The 18,214-nt window shown below is 41.7% G+C and overlaps 1 protein-coding gene across 3 annotated transcripts; it reads left to right on the forward strand.

Annotated features, from left to right (window-relative positions):
* The first annotated feature begins 438 nt into the window (after positions 1-438).
* On the forward strand, positions 439-14,233 carry fam120c (family with sequence similarity 120 member C). Of its 3 annotated transcripts, none has more exons than XM_058409278.1 (16): positions 439-969; positions 3,995-4,241; positions 4,358-4,440; positions 4,548-4,676; positions 4,829-4,931; positions 5,080-5,180; positions 5,281-5,561; positions 6,077-6,323; positions 7,585-7,756; positions 8,132-8,381; positions 8,678-8,792; positions 8,880-9,089; positions 9,216-9,432; positions 10,625-10,760; positions 10,874-10,937; positions 11,197-14,233. In XM_058409278.1, the coding sequence occupies exons 1-16, from the start codon at positions 439-441 to the stop codon at positions 11,476-11,478; spliced, it is 3,168 nt and encodes a 1,055-aa protein (XP_058265261.1). In that variant the 3' UTR covers positions 11,479-14,233. The 3 variants fall into 3 exon arrangements, with proteins under 3 accessions (XP_058265261.1, XP_058265262.1, XP_058265263.1); XM_058409279.1 differs by having other exon boundaries at positions 5,107-5,180; XM_058409280.1 differs by having other exon boundaries at positions 878-1,011.
* Positions 14,234-18,214: the final 3,981 nt, after the last annotated feature.

Below are 18,214 nucleotides of genomic sequence, written 5' to 3' on the forward strand. Positions count from 1 at the left end.
TTTGCTAGCATGTAGGATTATATTTTGGACCTCTTCACCGCCGTCGACATCACCGTTATCTCCCACCGTAACATCGTAAAACTCGGTCATGGTTTCCCACCTAGGCGACACTAAAAATTAATCAAATAATCCGTAATCAGGTGTTCGAGGTCTGGGCGTTCCACTAGACGCAGAGTGAAGAATGGATATCCACATTGCACGCTCAGATATAAACTATAGCCTCGCCCACGACTAGACTTTCACAGATTTTACACGCTCAGTAGACACGACTCAGTTTTAAAGCCCCCTTTTTTATCCAGTTGTACGCTTCTTTACTCAGATAAGAAAGATAAACTGATTTAAAACTCTGGAAAGGGCGTGCTCATCTGCCACATCTACTACGCGCGCGCGCACACAGAGAGTCTTGAGACGTAAACAGGACCGAAGTACACAAAAAATATGGGAGTGCAGGGCTTTCAGGAGTATTTGGAAAAGCGGTGCCCGGGTGCCTCGGTTCCGGTAGATCTCCTCAAACTGGGCCGTACTGCGAACCGAAATCCTCCACACCACCACCACCATCATCCCCATCCCCACCATCATCCTCATCACCCAAACGCGCTGCCCGCTCCTCCTCCGCCGCCGGCGCGCATCCTCGTGGACGCAGACTCGGGCCTGCAGCGCCTCTACGGCGGATACCAGACCGACTGGGTGTGCGGCGGCGAGTGGAACGCCATGCTCGGCTACTTGGCGGCGCTGTCGCAGGCCTGCCTGTACCAGGGCGGCCTCGAGCTCGTAGTCGCATTCAATGGCACGCTGGGCAAAGAGCGCTGGCCCGAGTGGGCGCGCCGAGCACAGGCCCACAGACAGACGGCGCAGCTCATCGTCAACCACGTGGGCAGCAAAGGCACACCGCCCCCACGCGCCTGGTTCCTGCCGCCCGCCTGCCTCAGCCACTGCGTCCGCCTCGCCATGTTCCGCTTCCGCGTGCGGGTGAGTGCGCCTCATAACCGGCTGTGAGACATGCCGACAACCGTGAGTTACAGAATCAGATTATTCCACCAGATTTAAAGTTTCACAGGTCAATGCACCTTATTCAACAGCGCTGTTCAGCTCTCCGATCTGATTGGTCAGCAGGTGTCGATTCAGCTCAGACAGGAGCTCGTGCTGCGAGGCAAACAACAGGCTTTAAGTCACATTATACTCGCTTTATTATTACTGTTTCCACATAATCCAATCCTAATAATATAGCTTTTCTGTTAGGAGACATTTAACTAACATTTATGGAAGGAGTCTCAGGTGTCAGCACTTTGTAAAGGTCAGTAAATTCTCTGATACAGCAAGGCAGTGACTTGTGAAAGGCATGACTGTTTATAGTTGCTATAGCACAAGTGATGACAGGAAATCATTTACAGGTGATGAAGGAATTACACGGTTAAATAAACTCAGTAGTTAAAAGGTCATTCAGTAATACATGTAAACATTTGATTTATTTATATTTCACCGTGGTGTAGGGATGTCCTGCTATATGCATGTGTTTAATTTTGGGTTGCTGATGGCATCACACCATCCTGTTATAGAGCCATAGTTTTTTAATAACACCTGTTTCTTTACTTAATACCATATAGACCCATAAAAGGCATAAGTCAATAAATAATGTAAACTATTTTCCTCTTAGACAAGTGTTTAAAGTTTTGCTCTGGGTGTGTGATTCCACTGTTCATCATAAGTGTTCATCAGAAATCTCGCTTTTTTTTACATACATATTTAGGAACTATTCATTCTCATTAATTATTATTGCTTTCAGGCAACAGCCTGTGAGGTTGTTATGGCATGATATTTGGAAGCCAGATATCAATCAAACGACATCACTTGGACAGATGTTAACACACTGCCCAAACTTTCCTTTAGACACCGAACAATTTGCCAGATTCATTCCTCATCTCAGTGGTTTAGTTCCCTTGAAATTCGTTGAACGCATATTTACATTTTTTTTGTCATCCAAAAACTTTATTTGAATTGCCATTTTAATCGAAAACTGGTCCACTGTTTGAGTCATTCAAATGCTGGTGTTATTTCACATAGTGTTTTGGAAAAGGGTATAAACTTGATGAGACTGTTCTCTAACAGACAACCGATCGTTATTCTGGATGGAGTATAGACCACAGATTCTTCAGCCAAGCAAAATAAATCACCTAGCTTAATGTGGTGAAAGACGAGTACACTAGAACTTGCAGGCTTTTTTCTGAATCAGAAAACTGCAAGCTGTGTCGAGTGCCATACTAATGTATTATTTTCAGGGGTGGACAGATCGCTAGCCTGGGCTCAGAGGACAAGCAGATTATATACCTGGGCCGTCTTTTCGCAATCAGCATCACGCTGTAGGCGGAAACGCTGACAAAATGGAGCTCAGTACAGTAGCACGAGACCTCACGTATCTCATCCAGCTTTGCAGTCAGCTCACAGTTAAACATGCCCAGCAAAAACGAATATACTAGCCTGTCTATTTCATGTATTCCAAGCAGAGATGCTTAGACTCAGACACCTAGACTCGGACCGCTCAGACACCAGCCAAATGCTTGCTGTTTTCTCTTGGTCACAAATATGATTTTGCAAGAAAGAACAAGTAGGGAAATGGTTTAAGCATGAGTATCATCTCTGTCCCAAGTAGTATGTAAAACTACTAGGTGGTACAAGAATGTTATAACCTAGGCCAGGCTCAAAAACCTCAGGTCTAATATTGTTTTGGTCTCGGGACTAATTTTGCAGCAGCTGTGGTCTGGCTCAGACAGTGAGAATGTAGCCTCATGTCAAATCTAGTTGCTGACCCACAATCTTGTGTCTGCTGAGCATGCAATTCGTTGATCATGTAAGATCTCGAGAGTAAATAAAAATGGTTTTAGTTTCTATTGAGGGAACCGTGACCCAATAAATACCTGGTCAGAAATCTAGTGTCTTCCATTTGTAGCATGGAGATATAGGCTCCATTATAAATGTCCATTACACATCCTTAGAGACGTGTCAGCTGAGATGTCCAGACCTGTGAGCAGCTTCCAGCTAAAATATAATGTGCTATTTTTCATAAACCAGAGTGATTTGCCAGTGGCTAAAATGTTTAACTTAATGTATGAAACTCGCATTTTAACAGTTTAGTAAGATTTAACGATGTGGAACAAATTAGTTCCTGTTATTACTTAGTCACTATAAAGTAATTCCCTGACCAGCTTCTATCTCTCTATCTCTCTCTCTCTCTCACTTGGGGTAAAATCAGCTTGTCTTTTTTTACTGAAATCTCTTTTGTTTAGATTTTCCAATGCTTATGATCTCTGCCAAGCACCCTGATGGTTACAAAGTACTTATAACTAATACTCCTTCCATAATTGTCTCCTGAAAGCGATGAAGCGTTTTATTTGTTGCATTTCTGGCATTTGGCAGATGCCCTTAAGTCTTGTCCGACTTACATTTTATCTAATTTTTTAATGCAACTGAGCGATTGAGGGTCAAACAGAGGTAGCTTTGTGGAACTGGGCTTCAAACTCACAACCTTTCGTTCAGTAATCCAACACCTTAACCACTGAGCTACCACTGCTTCTCATTGTTAAGCAATATATAATTTAAAATCTATTTATTAGTCTTATGTGGCCTGCTATACAAGTCCCTGTGTACGAGCTCTTATAGAAGCAGTAATGTATTAGAAGTAATGAATTAATATTGACATATCGTTCATGTTACAGTCGTAGTTACTGCCTGAGCCGTGCTGTGGTATGAAAATAACACACCTTCTGACCAATCAGATTCGAGCATTCAACCAAGCTGTGGTATAAATCCTTAGATTGCTGGTTTTACTTACTGCTTAAGAGAAACAGTAACATTTAGCTATCTTTGTTTTGTTTTATATTCACACACTTGCGTCGAGTCCAGCATGTGTGCTTACTGTTAAATCGGGCAGGAGTATAATACAGCACAAAGAAGGTAGGGAAATTCCTGGGCTGAAGTCCGTTTCCCTTTCTTTCTGCAGGTGGTTCAGACCCTAGAGGACCACCACCAGGAGGTGCTATCTCTGTACAGAGACTTTGGATTTCAGGGCCTGATTGCACAGGACTCAGAGTTCGCTCTATGCAATGTCCCGGCCTATTTCAGCTCTCATGCGCTCAAGCTCTCCTGGAATGGCAAGAATCTGACCACTCACCAGTACCTGCTGTCTGAGGCTGCCCGCCAGCTGGGTCTCAAAACCCAGCACCTGCCCATCTTTGCTGCCCTGCTTGGTAAGTAACTCTCAGCACAGTTAGCAAGACCACAGTTTGGCCATATGTTAACTTCTGGTACATATCAGCTTGTTCTGAATGATCTGGTCTAATCTGAAGAATTCTTATTTCCTCAGGTAACCACATTCTGCCAGATGAAGATCTGGCTGCCTTTCATTGGAGTCTCTTGGGTCCAGAGCACCCTCTTGCCTCCCTCAAGGTGCCGTTACCCCCTGTTTTTGTTACTGCTATTGTCATTGATAACTGGGTAGATGTAGGAAAATTAGCCGCTGCATCAGTTCCTATTGTTTCTCTGCTCCTTTTTAGGTAAGGGCTCACCAGTTAGTTCTCCCTCCCTGTGAGGTTGTGATTAAGGCTGTGTCAGAGTACGTTGCATCTATTCAGGACCTTGGGAACCTGGATGCTGTGGCCAGAGATGTATTCAAACAGTCTCAGGTACATCTTAATTATGGTCTTTGATTCTTCTAGTATGCTGTTGCTAATTATAACTAATTAATTAAAGACAAAGTCTTTTGAGAAATATGAGGAAATGGGTCACATTATAGAATTAAAGTAAATTTGATCAACATATTTTATTTTTTGCGCAGTCTCGGACCGAAGATAAAATCGAAAGATTTAAGAAGGCAGTGGAATACTTTTCAGCGGCCAGTAAACCCAGACCTCTTACCATGGGACCTTCTCCTTACCTCTGTAAGTACTGTCCACATGGATATGTATTTTATTTGATGTCTATTACATGTTCTGCAACTCTGCTGAGTACCTGTTGAGTAATTGCTCTCTGATCTCTTGCCTTAAGCTGAGAGCTTACTTTCTTACTGTTTTTCACTTTTATAATTAGATCCTCTCTTCTTGGATTTATTCACAGTGCCAGGTTTTGGGCCTTGTCAGTTTGGTGGTCCTCCAGGCCACATGGGTGCAGTACAGCCTGGGAAAGCCCAGGTAAGTTTTTGTATAAAATTTGTAATCTCTCGTTTTTTTCCCCCATCCTGGGTATCATCTTTGTGTTGGTGGTTTAATTTCTTTTCACCTTATTTCACAGGTTGGTCCACCCCAGGTGTCAGGTGTTAAGGTGCCTTATCCCGGTGGGCCCTACGGCCCCGGCCCAACCTCTGCCCTTCTGTTCCAGAACCCACCTCCACCACTGCAGGAATGCAATGATTCTCTTGTTGGGAAAATAGGTTTTGGTGATTGGTCCGCTCCTTATGATTCCAGTCAAGTTGGGAACCGAATGCCCAATCACCACACAGCTGCTCCTTCGGGCCCTTCCCCATCACCGTCGTCGTCTTCAGATGGGGAGGAGCAAAATGACACCAGCACTAAGTGAGTTTTATATATTTTACAAGCTAGCAGAATTTAGTGACAAACTTCTAATAGAAAAATTATGCTTTTTACTAATATGGGTAGCAGCAGCTGTGTATTATTTCATGTTTTCGAGCTGTGCAGTACCAGACTCCATGCTGAGATTTCTGTGTGCCTTTCAAATACCACAAGCTGAACTCATTTGGTTATCTTATCACATCACATGTCCCAGGTACACCAAGATCTATCGTTTCTATCACAGCCATACAGAAGCCATGCGTAAAAATCAGAAAGATTCAGAGGTGTTTGAACACAGCAGTAACGGTCCACATTTATCCGTCTGTCCCTCCATATTACCCCCATTACACAAAGAAAGGTTGCATAAGGGAGTTTTATTTTGTATTGTTTACATGCCAATAAAAGCATACATTTACACTGATTTGCATGTCATGTTAGATGTACTACCTTGATATGCATCGATTGAAGCAAATAATATTTTGTATGTGTCTTCAACCATGTCCTTTCTTGCTTTTCAGTCATTTGGCTGATAAGTCCTCTAGATGGGAAGAGCCCAGTGGCCGTGGGGGTGGCGCCTCCGGGGAGGGTCCCCAAGGCAACGGGAGTGGGCCATCTATTCCGTCACTGCTGTCCATGGCAACCCGGAGTCACATGGACATTACGACCCCACCCCTTCCACAGGTCAGCGCTGAGGTGCTACGAGTGGCTGAGCACAGACACAGAAGAGGTCTCATGTACCCACAGATATACCACATCCTCACCAAGGTACTGCAGCTTTCTTCTTCTCTGTGGTTAATATAAATAAAAATGTAAGTGTTCAGTTATACTGTCATTTCACTCACTGATTCTTTCTCAGGGTGGAGAGTGTTTAGCAAATGGTTTAAGAGTGATTCATGTATTTTTAAAAGGATTATTTACATAGGATGAGTGAGGCAGTTGCTCTACTTGTCAAGAAACCTTTTACACACACACACACACAGGTGCTTGTTTTTTATTTAATTGTTTCACAACAGCATGCACTGCTAATGAAATGATAAAGGGCCTTCGTTTTTAGAACAATTAAGTTATCAGTTTTGTGAACCTCGTAGTTACTAAGGGCTCCAATGCTTAACAAATATCTAATCTAAGTGGATATACACACAATATTAATTTCTTCTATTTATAAAGTGTCATAATGAACCACAGTTTACGTGCTTTTTGTCAGTTTCAGTGGTAAAGGTTTTCAACATAACAATTACTGTCGTACTCCTTTAATGTAACAGAAGGGTCAGGATGTGATCATAAGGATCAAAACTGATTGTTTAGGTAGTCTAATTTGGGGTCTGGTTTAACTTGTATATTTTAACCTTTTATTTAATCGGTTTTATTGTTTTTGTGTATCAATCACTCCACATGTTGAGGTCTGAAGTTGGTCCCATGTCTCCTGTAAAACCTGGGAATGGTTAGGCTAATTTTCCAATCCACTGTCCAAAAGTTCTTCAAAATTTTCTGGCAGATTTCGTCCTCAACTAACATGTTTTAAAAATTAATGGGTCAGGGGAAATAAAGTTCACATTCTGGATTTTATTGTCCATCTGTGCCAGGATGCCGTTGTTGTGCTAAGAGTATCCCAGTGAGAATTATTTTTATTATTATTTTCTTAAACAGACCTGAGGCTAGCAAAAGTGGAAGTCTGACCAGAGGTTTGAACTTTGTTTAAACTCTACTGGGTTGTTTGGTGTATTCTACAACTAAAGTTAGAAAATTCAACCGTCTTGTTAAAAAACGTTTTTCATATTGTATGGGTTTGTCAGAAGTTGTTTAATACGTTATAAAGTTATTCACAAATGTGAGTCGATCTAAAGAGACCTCAGTGATTACCTGTAAGATCGTTATGAAAAGAGAGGTAAGTGCGTATTCTGCATATCATGCTTTAACGACACCATGGTCAGGGATGTAAATATTTTTCCATTGTTCACTTTTAGCCTTTTATTAGCACTTCTGTTCATTTTTTAAAAAAAATGTGATTGCTCACTGTGTATCTCAGGGGGAGATGAAGATGCCAGTGTGTATAGAGGATGAGTGCAACCCTGACCTGCCTCCTGCCTCTTTGCTGTTCCGCTCAGCACGGCAGTATGCCTATGGCGTGCTGTTTAGCCTGGCTGAGACCCAGCGGAGACTGGAAAGGATGGCCATGCGCAAGCGCACGCCACTAGAGGGTGAGTGTGGGACAGAGTGAAGCTTATAATGAGTGTGGTGATGCTGTTATACGTTAAATATAGTACAGTGCAAAAAAGGAGTGTAGTGGGGGGTCAGTGGGGTTGACATTGCCTGGATGTGACTGGATCCTTGCTGAGTTGAGAATTAATTCAGGACTCGACTTTATTTTAATGAATCCAGAGATATTAAAGCTTAAAGATTATATTCTGGTGAGAATCCAGACATCATAATGTAGTATAGCACTAGTGAATTGTCACCCCCTAAAACATATATGAAGTTTTCTTAACCTCAGCTGATCACATATCTCATCTGAACAATATGACCTGCACAGATCTTGGGTTGCTTTGTCAGTGTTGCTTTGCGTGACTCCACAGTGCCCCCAGTGATAGTTAAGGAGTGGTGTGCCAGTAAGGCCAAGTCGGCCTTGACCCCCGAGCTGGTTCCAGCTATGTGTTTCCGTGAGTGGACCTGTCCTAATCTGAGGCGTCTGTGGCTCGGCCGTGCCTCCGAGGACCGCAGTCGACGCACACGAGCCTTCTTGGCTTGCATGAGATCAGACTGCCCTGCCCTACTTAACCCGTCCTGCGTGCCATCACACCTGCTGCTCATGTGCTGCGTACTCAGGTAGTGAAACTGGACTTTTCGACTGCTAATACTTTATTACTCAGGAAAACCCAGCAACCCTTAGTGTTTAGAATCATCTTGGTTGTGCATTGTGATCGGTTACAGAGACAGCATTCTGTGAGCTCTGTAACATATCCAGGCTTTCTCTGTGTATCGTCATAAATTATAGCTTCAATTAAATTAAAAATAATCTGTTTGCTCAAACATTGCAAGGCATGTTGCAATCATAGTGTATGCTGTAGAGTATGCTGTTTTAGTCATTAGAAATGATGGCAAATCGGTGTCCTTGCTTTCAGGTATATGATGCAGTGGCCAGGTGGCCGCATACTCCAACGCCATGAGCTTGATGCCTTTTTGGCTCAAGCGGTGTCCAACCAGCTCTATGAGCCTGATCAACTGCAGGAACTCAAGGTTGGTGTCCAGAAATGCAAGCTTGGTGAATGTGATAATTGCTTGCTTGCTGGGATAAATATGGCAGTAATGTGTGTCTGACATTAGGTGGAGAAAGTGGATAACCGTGGTGTGCAGCTGGCCTCTCTCTTTATGAGCGGCGTGGACACTGCTCTATTTGTGAACGATGTGTGTGGCCAGCCTCTCCCTTGGGATCACTGCTGCCCCTGGGGCTTCTTCGATGGCAAGCTGTTTCAGAGCAAACTTGCAAAGGCTACCAGAGACAGGGCTGCTCTGCTGGACATGTGTGAAGGCCAGGTACAGATCCTATCACTTTCCCTTACACCTTCTACTCCATAATAATTGTTGGCTTCTGTTGATGCTTTTGTAAACTTTTGAATGGTTAAGACATGAAGCTGTCTCCTGCACCCTTTGCTGTGACAGGAGGAGCTGGTGTCCCGAGTCGAGAAGATGAGGCAGGCTATTTTGGAAGGCATCAACCTCTCTCGGCCTCCACCACCACCCCCACCTTTGCCACCCCCAGCTTTCCTTCCCCCTGCCATGGTGCCACCTTTCTACCCTATGCACCCACTGTATCCGCCTCGACCCTTGGGTTCTATGCCTCCTCCGCACCACCAGCACCGACCAAGAGCTTTCCCAGGTCTGACCACAGCTGTTTTGAGTAAAGTCCAATCAGTCCCAGTACTTTTGGTAGTTGAGTGAGCTGTTTGAACATAGGTGGTTAGTTGGCAGTTCTTAAGTTGTATCCATTCATAGTAAGGCTTTCTTGTTTACATTAAGCTATGATGGATGTTCTTAAAACTTAACAGCAAATTCTTTACTCTTAAAAATAATCTAATGCATTAATTATGTTTTTTCAGGTAAATAGTTTTTCTTCTTTATTGTAATTGGACATACACTATATTGCCAGAGGTTTTGGGACGTCTGCCTTTACGTGCACATGAATGTAATATGGAGTTGTCCCGCCCTTTGCAGCTATAACAGCTTCAACTCTTCTGGGAAGGCTTTCCACAAGGTTTAGGAGTGTGTTTATGGGAATTTTTGACTGTTCCTCTAGAAGCACATTTGTGAGGTCAGACACTGATGTTGGACGAGAAGGTCTGGCTCGCAGTCTCCGCTCTAATTCATCCCAAAGGTGTTCTGTGGGGTTGAGGTCAGGACTCTGTGCAGGACAGTCAAGTTCCTCCTTGACCTTGCTTTGGTCACTGGTGTGCAGTCATGTTGGAACAGGAAGGGGTCATCCCCAAACTGTTCCCACAAAGAGCATGAAATTGTCCAAAATGTCTTGGTATGAAGCTGAAGCATTAAGAGTTCCTTTCACTGGAACTAAGGGGCCGAGCCCAACCCCTGAAAAGCAACACCTGAACTCAATGATCTGGAGTGGTGTCCCAAAACCTTTGGCACTATAGTGTACATCATAGATGCAGTATTTGGAGCTCAGATTAGAAAATACTGGATTATTTCTTTCAAGGTGGTGTTAAAATGTTGGCCAATGCCCACTTTAAAATGGCTGGATTGTATTTGGAGTCCTTGTTTAATTTATTTCTATGTTAAAATCATTCTTTCATGTCCATTGTGAAGTGGAATTAAAAAGAAAGGTTTAGCGGTGATGGGCTTCCTACGCTGGTACCTTCTCACTGCTGTTTTTTCCCAGTGTAAAAATAGCCACTAAATGAATTATGCTAAAATGAAGGGCTATAGATTTTGAGTTGGTCTCTGTAATATGATGGTCATTTGTTTTAAACTGCCGTAGCATGAATTATAGATTTAATATTGTGTGTTTTGTTTACAAGCTCATGATTTATATTGTGAAACTTTGACTCTCAACACAGGTATCCAGTCTATACCTCCTCAAGGGGGGAAGCTAGAGATTGCTGGCATGGTTGTTGGCCAGTGGGCTGGAAACAAACCGGTGCGTGGCAGAGGAGGGTTTAACGTACAAGTGGTATCAGTGGGAGGAGGCAAGGGGTAAGTCAACTCAGGAAGGACTCCATGTGGCAATTCCAACACTAGTCAAGAAGGTTAAAGTAATAAAATGCAGTGAAATGAGGACTTGAAACTTTGTCTTCTTTCTGTTGTAGAAGGGGTAAAGAAGTGATACCAAAAGGAAGGGGAGGAAAGAAAATTACCACAAATCGAACACAGGTAACACGAATTACACACCTGATTTGTCGTTTGTATGTGTTCTTCTCAAACAACCTCAGTTCATATGAGATCATTTTTGCAAACATGCTAGAATCCAAGAGCCCGTTTTCTCTGATTCCACATACAAATGAAGTGATCTTTAGTTATAGCTACAAACAATGTAAAGAGAACAGTGAGAGTGGGAGATTTCCAAAAAAAGTTTCTTTTGAGCTTCCTAGTCTTCATCATTTCATTTGCTGCAATTTACTTTCTCCTCTAGAATCTTTCCTCCTCACCTCCCTCATCCAGCCCCCCAAAGCTGGCAGAGGAGCCCAAAACAGTGGGACGGCCTACTGAGAGAGCCGGCGTCGTATCCCAGCAACTGAACGGCAGCTCTTCAGGAAGCACCACTGGCCAACCTGTTGACCTGCCACCACTGGCCCAGCCAATCCAGTGTGCCTTAGCCAGCAAAGACAACCAATCAGGAGATGGGGTGGAGGTAGAGGCCCCATGTTGCCTTGACGACTGCTCGTCAGATGGTGCACTACAAAAAGAGGAGTAATTACATCCCATAGTTTAACGAGAACGATTGAGTGGAGAGGGAATGTTCCAAGTTCGACTGCCTTTTTTTCCTTGTAAAACATAATTAGGCACAGTAGCCACTTCGTGTTGTCATAAAAAATAATTTATGATGTTACAGATGCTGGAAACTAGAGATGGACAGTGTGAGAAGGGGTGTGGTCTATGTCACCTTATAACAGTAGGTTCTGATTTGAAACTGAGCAAAGTTAAAAAATCACAACCACTTGATTGCACATTGCACTGAATCTTTTGGATTCTGGACCTCAGCCTTTCCACTGCCCCATCAGGGTTGTAGCATTGTGACGAGCTCTCAGTCTTTTCACCTTTCTAACTTTTTTTTTTTTTTTTAAACAATTTAGATTGTTGGTTATATTTGTACTATTGTCCAAGTATGGCGACATTTGGCCCCTTTCACCCAAATATATTCTAATTAAATCTACACTTATAGCCAGTACATTGTAAGAGCAGCATACTTAGCTTAATTAGACCCAAAGCGTTTTTGTTTTTAATTTTTGACTTATTTCCAGAGAAGACCTTGTCAGCTGAACCATGAGCCATCATGCAGATTTAGTGCACCATGGCTTTCCCCCTCCATCTATATACAAAACATTTAATTGTTGGCATGAGCTTTGTATTTACTATCTGTTAAGTAGCAAAGAACTATTGCGTTGACATTTTCACATTTCTTATATGCATCTAAAATGCATAGGTGTAGATATACATCCCTTCCTCTTTGTTTTCTTTTTTCCCTTTCTCCACATATTTGGTGATTTATCAGCAAACATTGTTGTAGTTTTTGGTAATTTGATCGCAGTAGATGTCAAAACCTGCACGTTTCTTTTTTATTTTTAATGATATTCTTATAAATGAATTCATAGTACTTAAGCAGAAGCCCTTTTGCTAGTTGTATCGCTGTATTATGCAGGCAAGGCAAATATCGAATTAGGACCCTGTTTAGAGTTAATAAATTGTCCCTGCATACAGTGAGAGACTCCAGTGCCGTCGTAGGTTAGCGTCCAAGGGACTGTCCCGACAAATAGTGATACGGCTTCCAGTGAATTTAAAGCTGCTCGATTGTGAGAATAGCATCAGTTTCTACTCATTATTAGGCAATAGCACGGTTTGTTTGAATCCCTTTAAGGGGATTGTCATATTTTGTGTTTTTATAACAGTACACTTTGAAAATTAAGTTTGTTTTGCAGCATACAATAAGGGTCCAAAAAATCCTGATTTTTTTGTTGCAGAAAAATGGCTTCGTGTCACGATGATGATGACGAACTCTCAGTTGTTTATTCGTTTTCAGTCATCCAGATTCTGCTGAGAGGTATGATGTAAAAATAAAACAAAGTACATTAGATGTGAGGCTGCTGATTTTGCCAGTCAGGGATGGTATTGCTTTGCTGTCTCTTCTTTCAGTAGCTTTTTCATACAGCAATACTGAATTATTTTTTTAATGTTTCCAACATCACCTATTCAGTCAACACTTGTGATCCTCATCGACAGAGCTGCTAAATAGGGTCATCAATTTTTATTTTAATTTTTTTTTTTTTTTAAAGCACCTTATGCCCCGAGATATAGCTATTGATATGCAAACCCCAGCACTAAACCGTAAAGGAAACGCCCCCTGGAATGGATTGTAAACCCAACTTAAAGCACTTACATTATTTATGTACAATTATAGAACTGCAGTCCTTAGTCTACGTAAGACCAAGAAACTGGACATAAAGAAGTCAAACTCCCAAATTTGCAAGACAATTGGGTGGAAAATCCCACACCGTTCCATTACGTTAACACATGGTGTTCTGTTTCTGTGACGTTAAACCCGTACGTGTCGTTTCTACGATTGACCATGAACCTTGTGCACTTTTCAGAGAGCATTTTATCGGGGTGGGGGTGGGGGGGTAGATGGGTCTAAAGTAGTCTGTTCGACACGAAAATCTTGCGGCTTGGAAACTCGACTTTACACCTTCACATGAAGGGAGTGCTCCTTCGGGAACTTTTTTTTTTTTTTCTTTTTTTTTTTTTTACTACGAATTACGGAGATGTCGGGAGCGAGCTTCGATTTGTATGAAAGAACAAATACACTAGACTTTTGACAAATAATTTTAATTAGAAATCTCTAATACAGAATTTCATTGGTGTCTGTGCAGGCATGTTAATAAGATGCACCTTATTTTGTTACGATATGGATAGATGATAGTTTATCGTGTGCCACAAATAGTATATCAAAAGCTCTAAATAACGCCGGATGACAGACATATTTATGCTTGTATGTTCTAAAGGTTTTGCGGAAATCCCCTCCATTTAGTTTGACTTGTTTAAGTTTATATACGTATACCGCACAGATATACACAAATAGTCAGCAGTAACCTTTTTACACACACCGTGTCCAGGTTCATGTCCGCTAAGGACATGATGCGACCGTCTTAGACACGTATGAACTATGATAGATCGGTATTAATCGAGACCTTAGCATTGCAAATACTGTACGCGAACCCGTACGATACTACACACACGCACGCGGGCGCAGGCGATTGTTCTGAAGCTCAGACTTTGGTCGTTGCGCGTGATGAAATTTCAGCAGTGCTCGTAATGGAAGGATCTTCCATCATGAATTAAGTACACCATACACACACACACACACACACACACACACATATATATATATATATATATATATATATATATATATATATATATATATATATATATATATATATATATATATATATATATATATATATAAAATAGAAATGCGCTTGTTTATTCCTGTAAACAAGCAATCGACTTCAGACTTACTGTAAATCATTGTTCAGTTTCCATTTTAAGGTAGATACAAAAGTTCAATAAGCAGGCACAGATTCTTCTCCTAGAGCTCCAGTTAGCTTAATCTTAGTCTCAAACCCATCATTCAGACACACCCAGAAATGGACATAAACATGTGTGCACACACTCTCAAACACACACACACACACACACACACACATGTGCATATGTAGATGTTTTCTTTTAGAGAGACACCAGTTAGTACAAGAGAAAATGTAACATTATTTAGGATTTCTTTTTGTATTTGATATAGTTGATTACTTGTAATGCTTAATTAGTGATTTCAGATTGTGTGGTTCCCAACTTACCCTCTGCAGAGCTTTTCTTATCTGGCTTTTTATGTATTCTTTATTTTTTCCCCACTCTTCTAACCTCTTTCTTATTTGCCATTTTAATCAGACATTTTTGTTGAGAGTTGACTTTTACCCAGCGTAGATTGCAGATGTATGATCATTTACAGTATTAAGGTATTTTAAGGGATCTATGTTATGATTTTTGAGGTTCACCCAAACCTTATCATACACCTTTAACCCCCCCCCCCCCAATCCTAATCAGTCCTATTCGATCAGTGGTAATATAGACCATGCGCAGATTTATTCGTATGGCGATAGTTCCTGTACTGCACTATTTGTTTGCTGATTTGACAAATCCCTGTCTCGGTGTTGAATATAGCGTTACTAATACACACACACACACACACACACACAGTTCACGTGCTTGCTTTTCTGTAGTTCTACAACAATAACCCGATTTTCTTCCCTGTGGTAAAAACAAAAAAACGAACAAAAAAAAAAAAAATGGCCGTCACTATCGTTTGTTCTTCCTCCTCGTTTTCATCCTGTTTTCAACTCTCTTCACGTCTTTTATCACGTCTTGGTTGTGGACTTTCTTGCTCCTGCTGCAGTGTTGTCTCCTTTACCCCATCATACTAACAGTAACGATAATATTAACGACAATAATAATTACGCTTATAATCAGTCTGTATGTAATCGTAGGTTGGAAACGGATATTTTCAGCATTTGAATACAAAAATAAAAAAAAAGAGAGAGAGAGAAAAACTAACCTAACCATCTTTGGTTTGAAATTGTGAAAATTGTGTTATTATTTTTCCTTTTTTTCTGTTTTATTTTTGTTGTTGTTATAAAAAAAAAAGACATTATTACTCCTTTGACCATTGCTACAATTAGTATTAAATGCACTTAGCACAGATAGATATTTGAAGCCGTAACGATGTTAGGTATCTTTACCGTACAGCTATTGTTTTTCCGACCGCTTCACCATTGGGTTAAAATTTTTTAGCCGTCAGACTAAACCTCAACTCTGTCGAACACAGCTTCAATTAATCAGTGAAGATCATTCAAAAGCTGATCAGTTCAACATTAACCTTTGCATCCTTGCACAAAACAGAGTTCTCTCTGCTACTAAAAAAACCAAAGTGCATCCTATCTTTCTATTCGCCGACCCGAATTACCGCTCGTTCGTGGAAATCAAGAGATCTTACTATCGAGTCATTGAGATCGTAACAGATATTATGGGTCCACTGACAAATATTAAAATGAAGGAAACAACGTATTTACATCTTTTTTTTGGTGAAACGTGGCTGAGGTGCGTGTTGTCCGTTTTCTTATTTTTTGGGCTAACAATTGTTAGTTTGTTTTCCCCCTGTTAATGAAGCATAGCCTCCGATGCAAGTCTTGATGCGGTTAAATCCTAGCACCTTCTCCAGTTACAGTTTGGGAAATGTAGCTTCATCAGTAGTCATGGCTAAGGTAAATGTAAAGCACATAAGCGTCAGCCACATGTTAGTGTGAAGTGTCCTTGCCTGTGCATTCCTGTAGATTAGTGTCTGGAGATTAGATCTGAATTATTATTATTATTTTGCTTTAAAAACTGTTCCCTTTCTACCCCTAGCTTTTGAAGCCCTTCACGGCACAGGACCGCCTATGTGCTTTTGACCGGTGTTGTAAGGTTTTGAGCCCTTTAGCGATAACAGCAGTGTGTTGTGTACAATGGCACCATGCCCCCCCCCCCACTCTTGCTGGATGAATGCCCTTGTTTTATCCTCTTCGTTTTTTGTTTGTTTTTGTTTTTTTTTAGAGCATGTTGCCCCTGCATTGTTGTCAACATTTTCAAGTGACGACCCAGTCTCATTTGTAGGCGACACGTTCCGTCATCCGATCCGTTGACCAGGATAAAACGCGTTGATGCATGCATCAAGGTCTCCAAAAGAACTTGTGTAGTGAAGGGTGAAACTTCATTATTATTATTGCTGTTATGGTTATGATCGTTATTAACAGTTTCTCATTTTAGTCAAAAGAAAGCACCAGGTTGTTTGGGAAAGAAACCTTTTTTATTTGTCTTGCCGTTGTGGTCTGAATTCACGATGCATCGAGAAGAAAGCCAAAAGGCTGAGAGAGAAAGAGTTTGGAGTTTGGCAGTCATGTTTGTATGGTTGGAAAATGACTTACAGTGCTGAAATAAAATTTATTCTTTTAGTAAAAAAAAAAAAAAAAGTCCTCTGTTTATTTGTGAATTTTCAAAGCAATTTGACATATATAGAAGATACACACGCACACAGATCAGGCATAACATTATGACCACCTGCCTAATATTGTGATGGTCAGCCCTGACCCGTTGAGGCATGGACTCCACTAGATCCCTGAAGGTGTGCTGTGGGATCTGGCACCAAGATGTTAGCAGCAGATCCTTTAAGTCCTGTAAGTTGTGAGGTGGGGTCTCCATGGTTCAGACTTGTTTGTCCAGCACATCCCACAGATGCTGGATTGGATTGAGATCTGGGGAATTTGGAGGCCAAGTCAACACCTCAAACTGGTTGTTGTGGTCATCAAACCATTCCTGAACCATTTCTGCTTTGTGGCACGGTGCATTATCCTGCTGAAAGAGGCCACAGCCATCAGGGAATACCGTTTACATGAAAGGGTGTAGATGTTCTGTAACAATGCTTAGGTAGGTGGTACGTGTCACAGTAACATTTACATGGATGCAGGACCCAAGATTCCCAGCAGAACATTGACCAGAGCAGGACACTGCCTCCGCCGGCTCGCCTTCTTCCCATAGTGCATCCTGGTGCCATGTGTTCCCCAGGTAAGAGACGCACACGCACCCAGCCATCCACGTGATGTAAAAGAAAACGTGATTCATCAGACCAGGCCACCTTCTTCCATTGCTCCGTTGTCCAGTTCTGATGCTCACGTGCCCATTGTAGGCGCTTTCAGTGGTGCACAGGGGTCAGCATGGGCACCCTGACTGGTCTGTGGCTATGTGGCCCCATACACAACAAACTGTGATGCACTGTGACCCCATTCTATCAGAACCAGCATTAACTTCTTCAGCAGTTTGAGCAACAGTAGCTGGTCTGTTGGATCGGATCACACGGGCCAGCCTTCTCTCCCCACGTGTATCAATGAGCCTTGACCACCCATGACCCTGTTGCTGCTTCACCACTGTTCCTTCCTTGGACCACTTTTGATAGATACTGACCACTGCAGACCAGGAACACCCCACAAGAGCTGCAGTTTTGGAGATGTTTTCTGGTCCAATTTATTACTATTTGAGATACAGCCTGAATTCTACTGCAGTGATAACAGGTGCTTATGCCTTTAAGAACTGAGTCGTTGTGTATGAAAAGAAGCTGCTGCATTATTTCTCGAATTTTCTGAATCTTTCTTCTAATAAAATAATTTACAAATATCATCATAAAATCGCTAGACTAATAGCATAGACATTCAACCTGTATAGTTTTTCTGACATTATATAATTGTGACTTTAAATTGAACTCTAATTAATTAAACTCTATTAACAATATTTCAGATTCGCCAGAAGGGGGAGACATTCCTTTATGAAGAAAATGGTGTTAAACAATACAGTCC

The sequence above is a fragment of the Hemibagrus wyckioides genome, linkage group LG15 (assembly GCF_019097595.1).
Source record: "Hemibagrus wyckioides isolate EC202008001 linkage group LG15, SWU_Hwy_1.0, whole genome shotgun sequence".
Lineage (NCBI taxonomy): Eukaryota > Metazoa > Chordata > Actinopteri > Siluriformes > Bagridae > Hemibagrus > Hemibagrus wyckioides.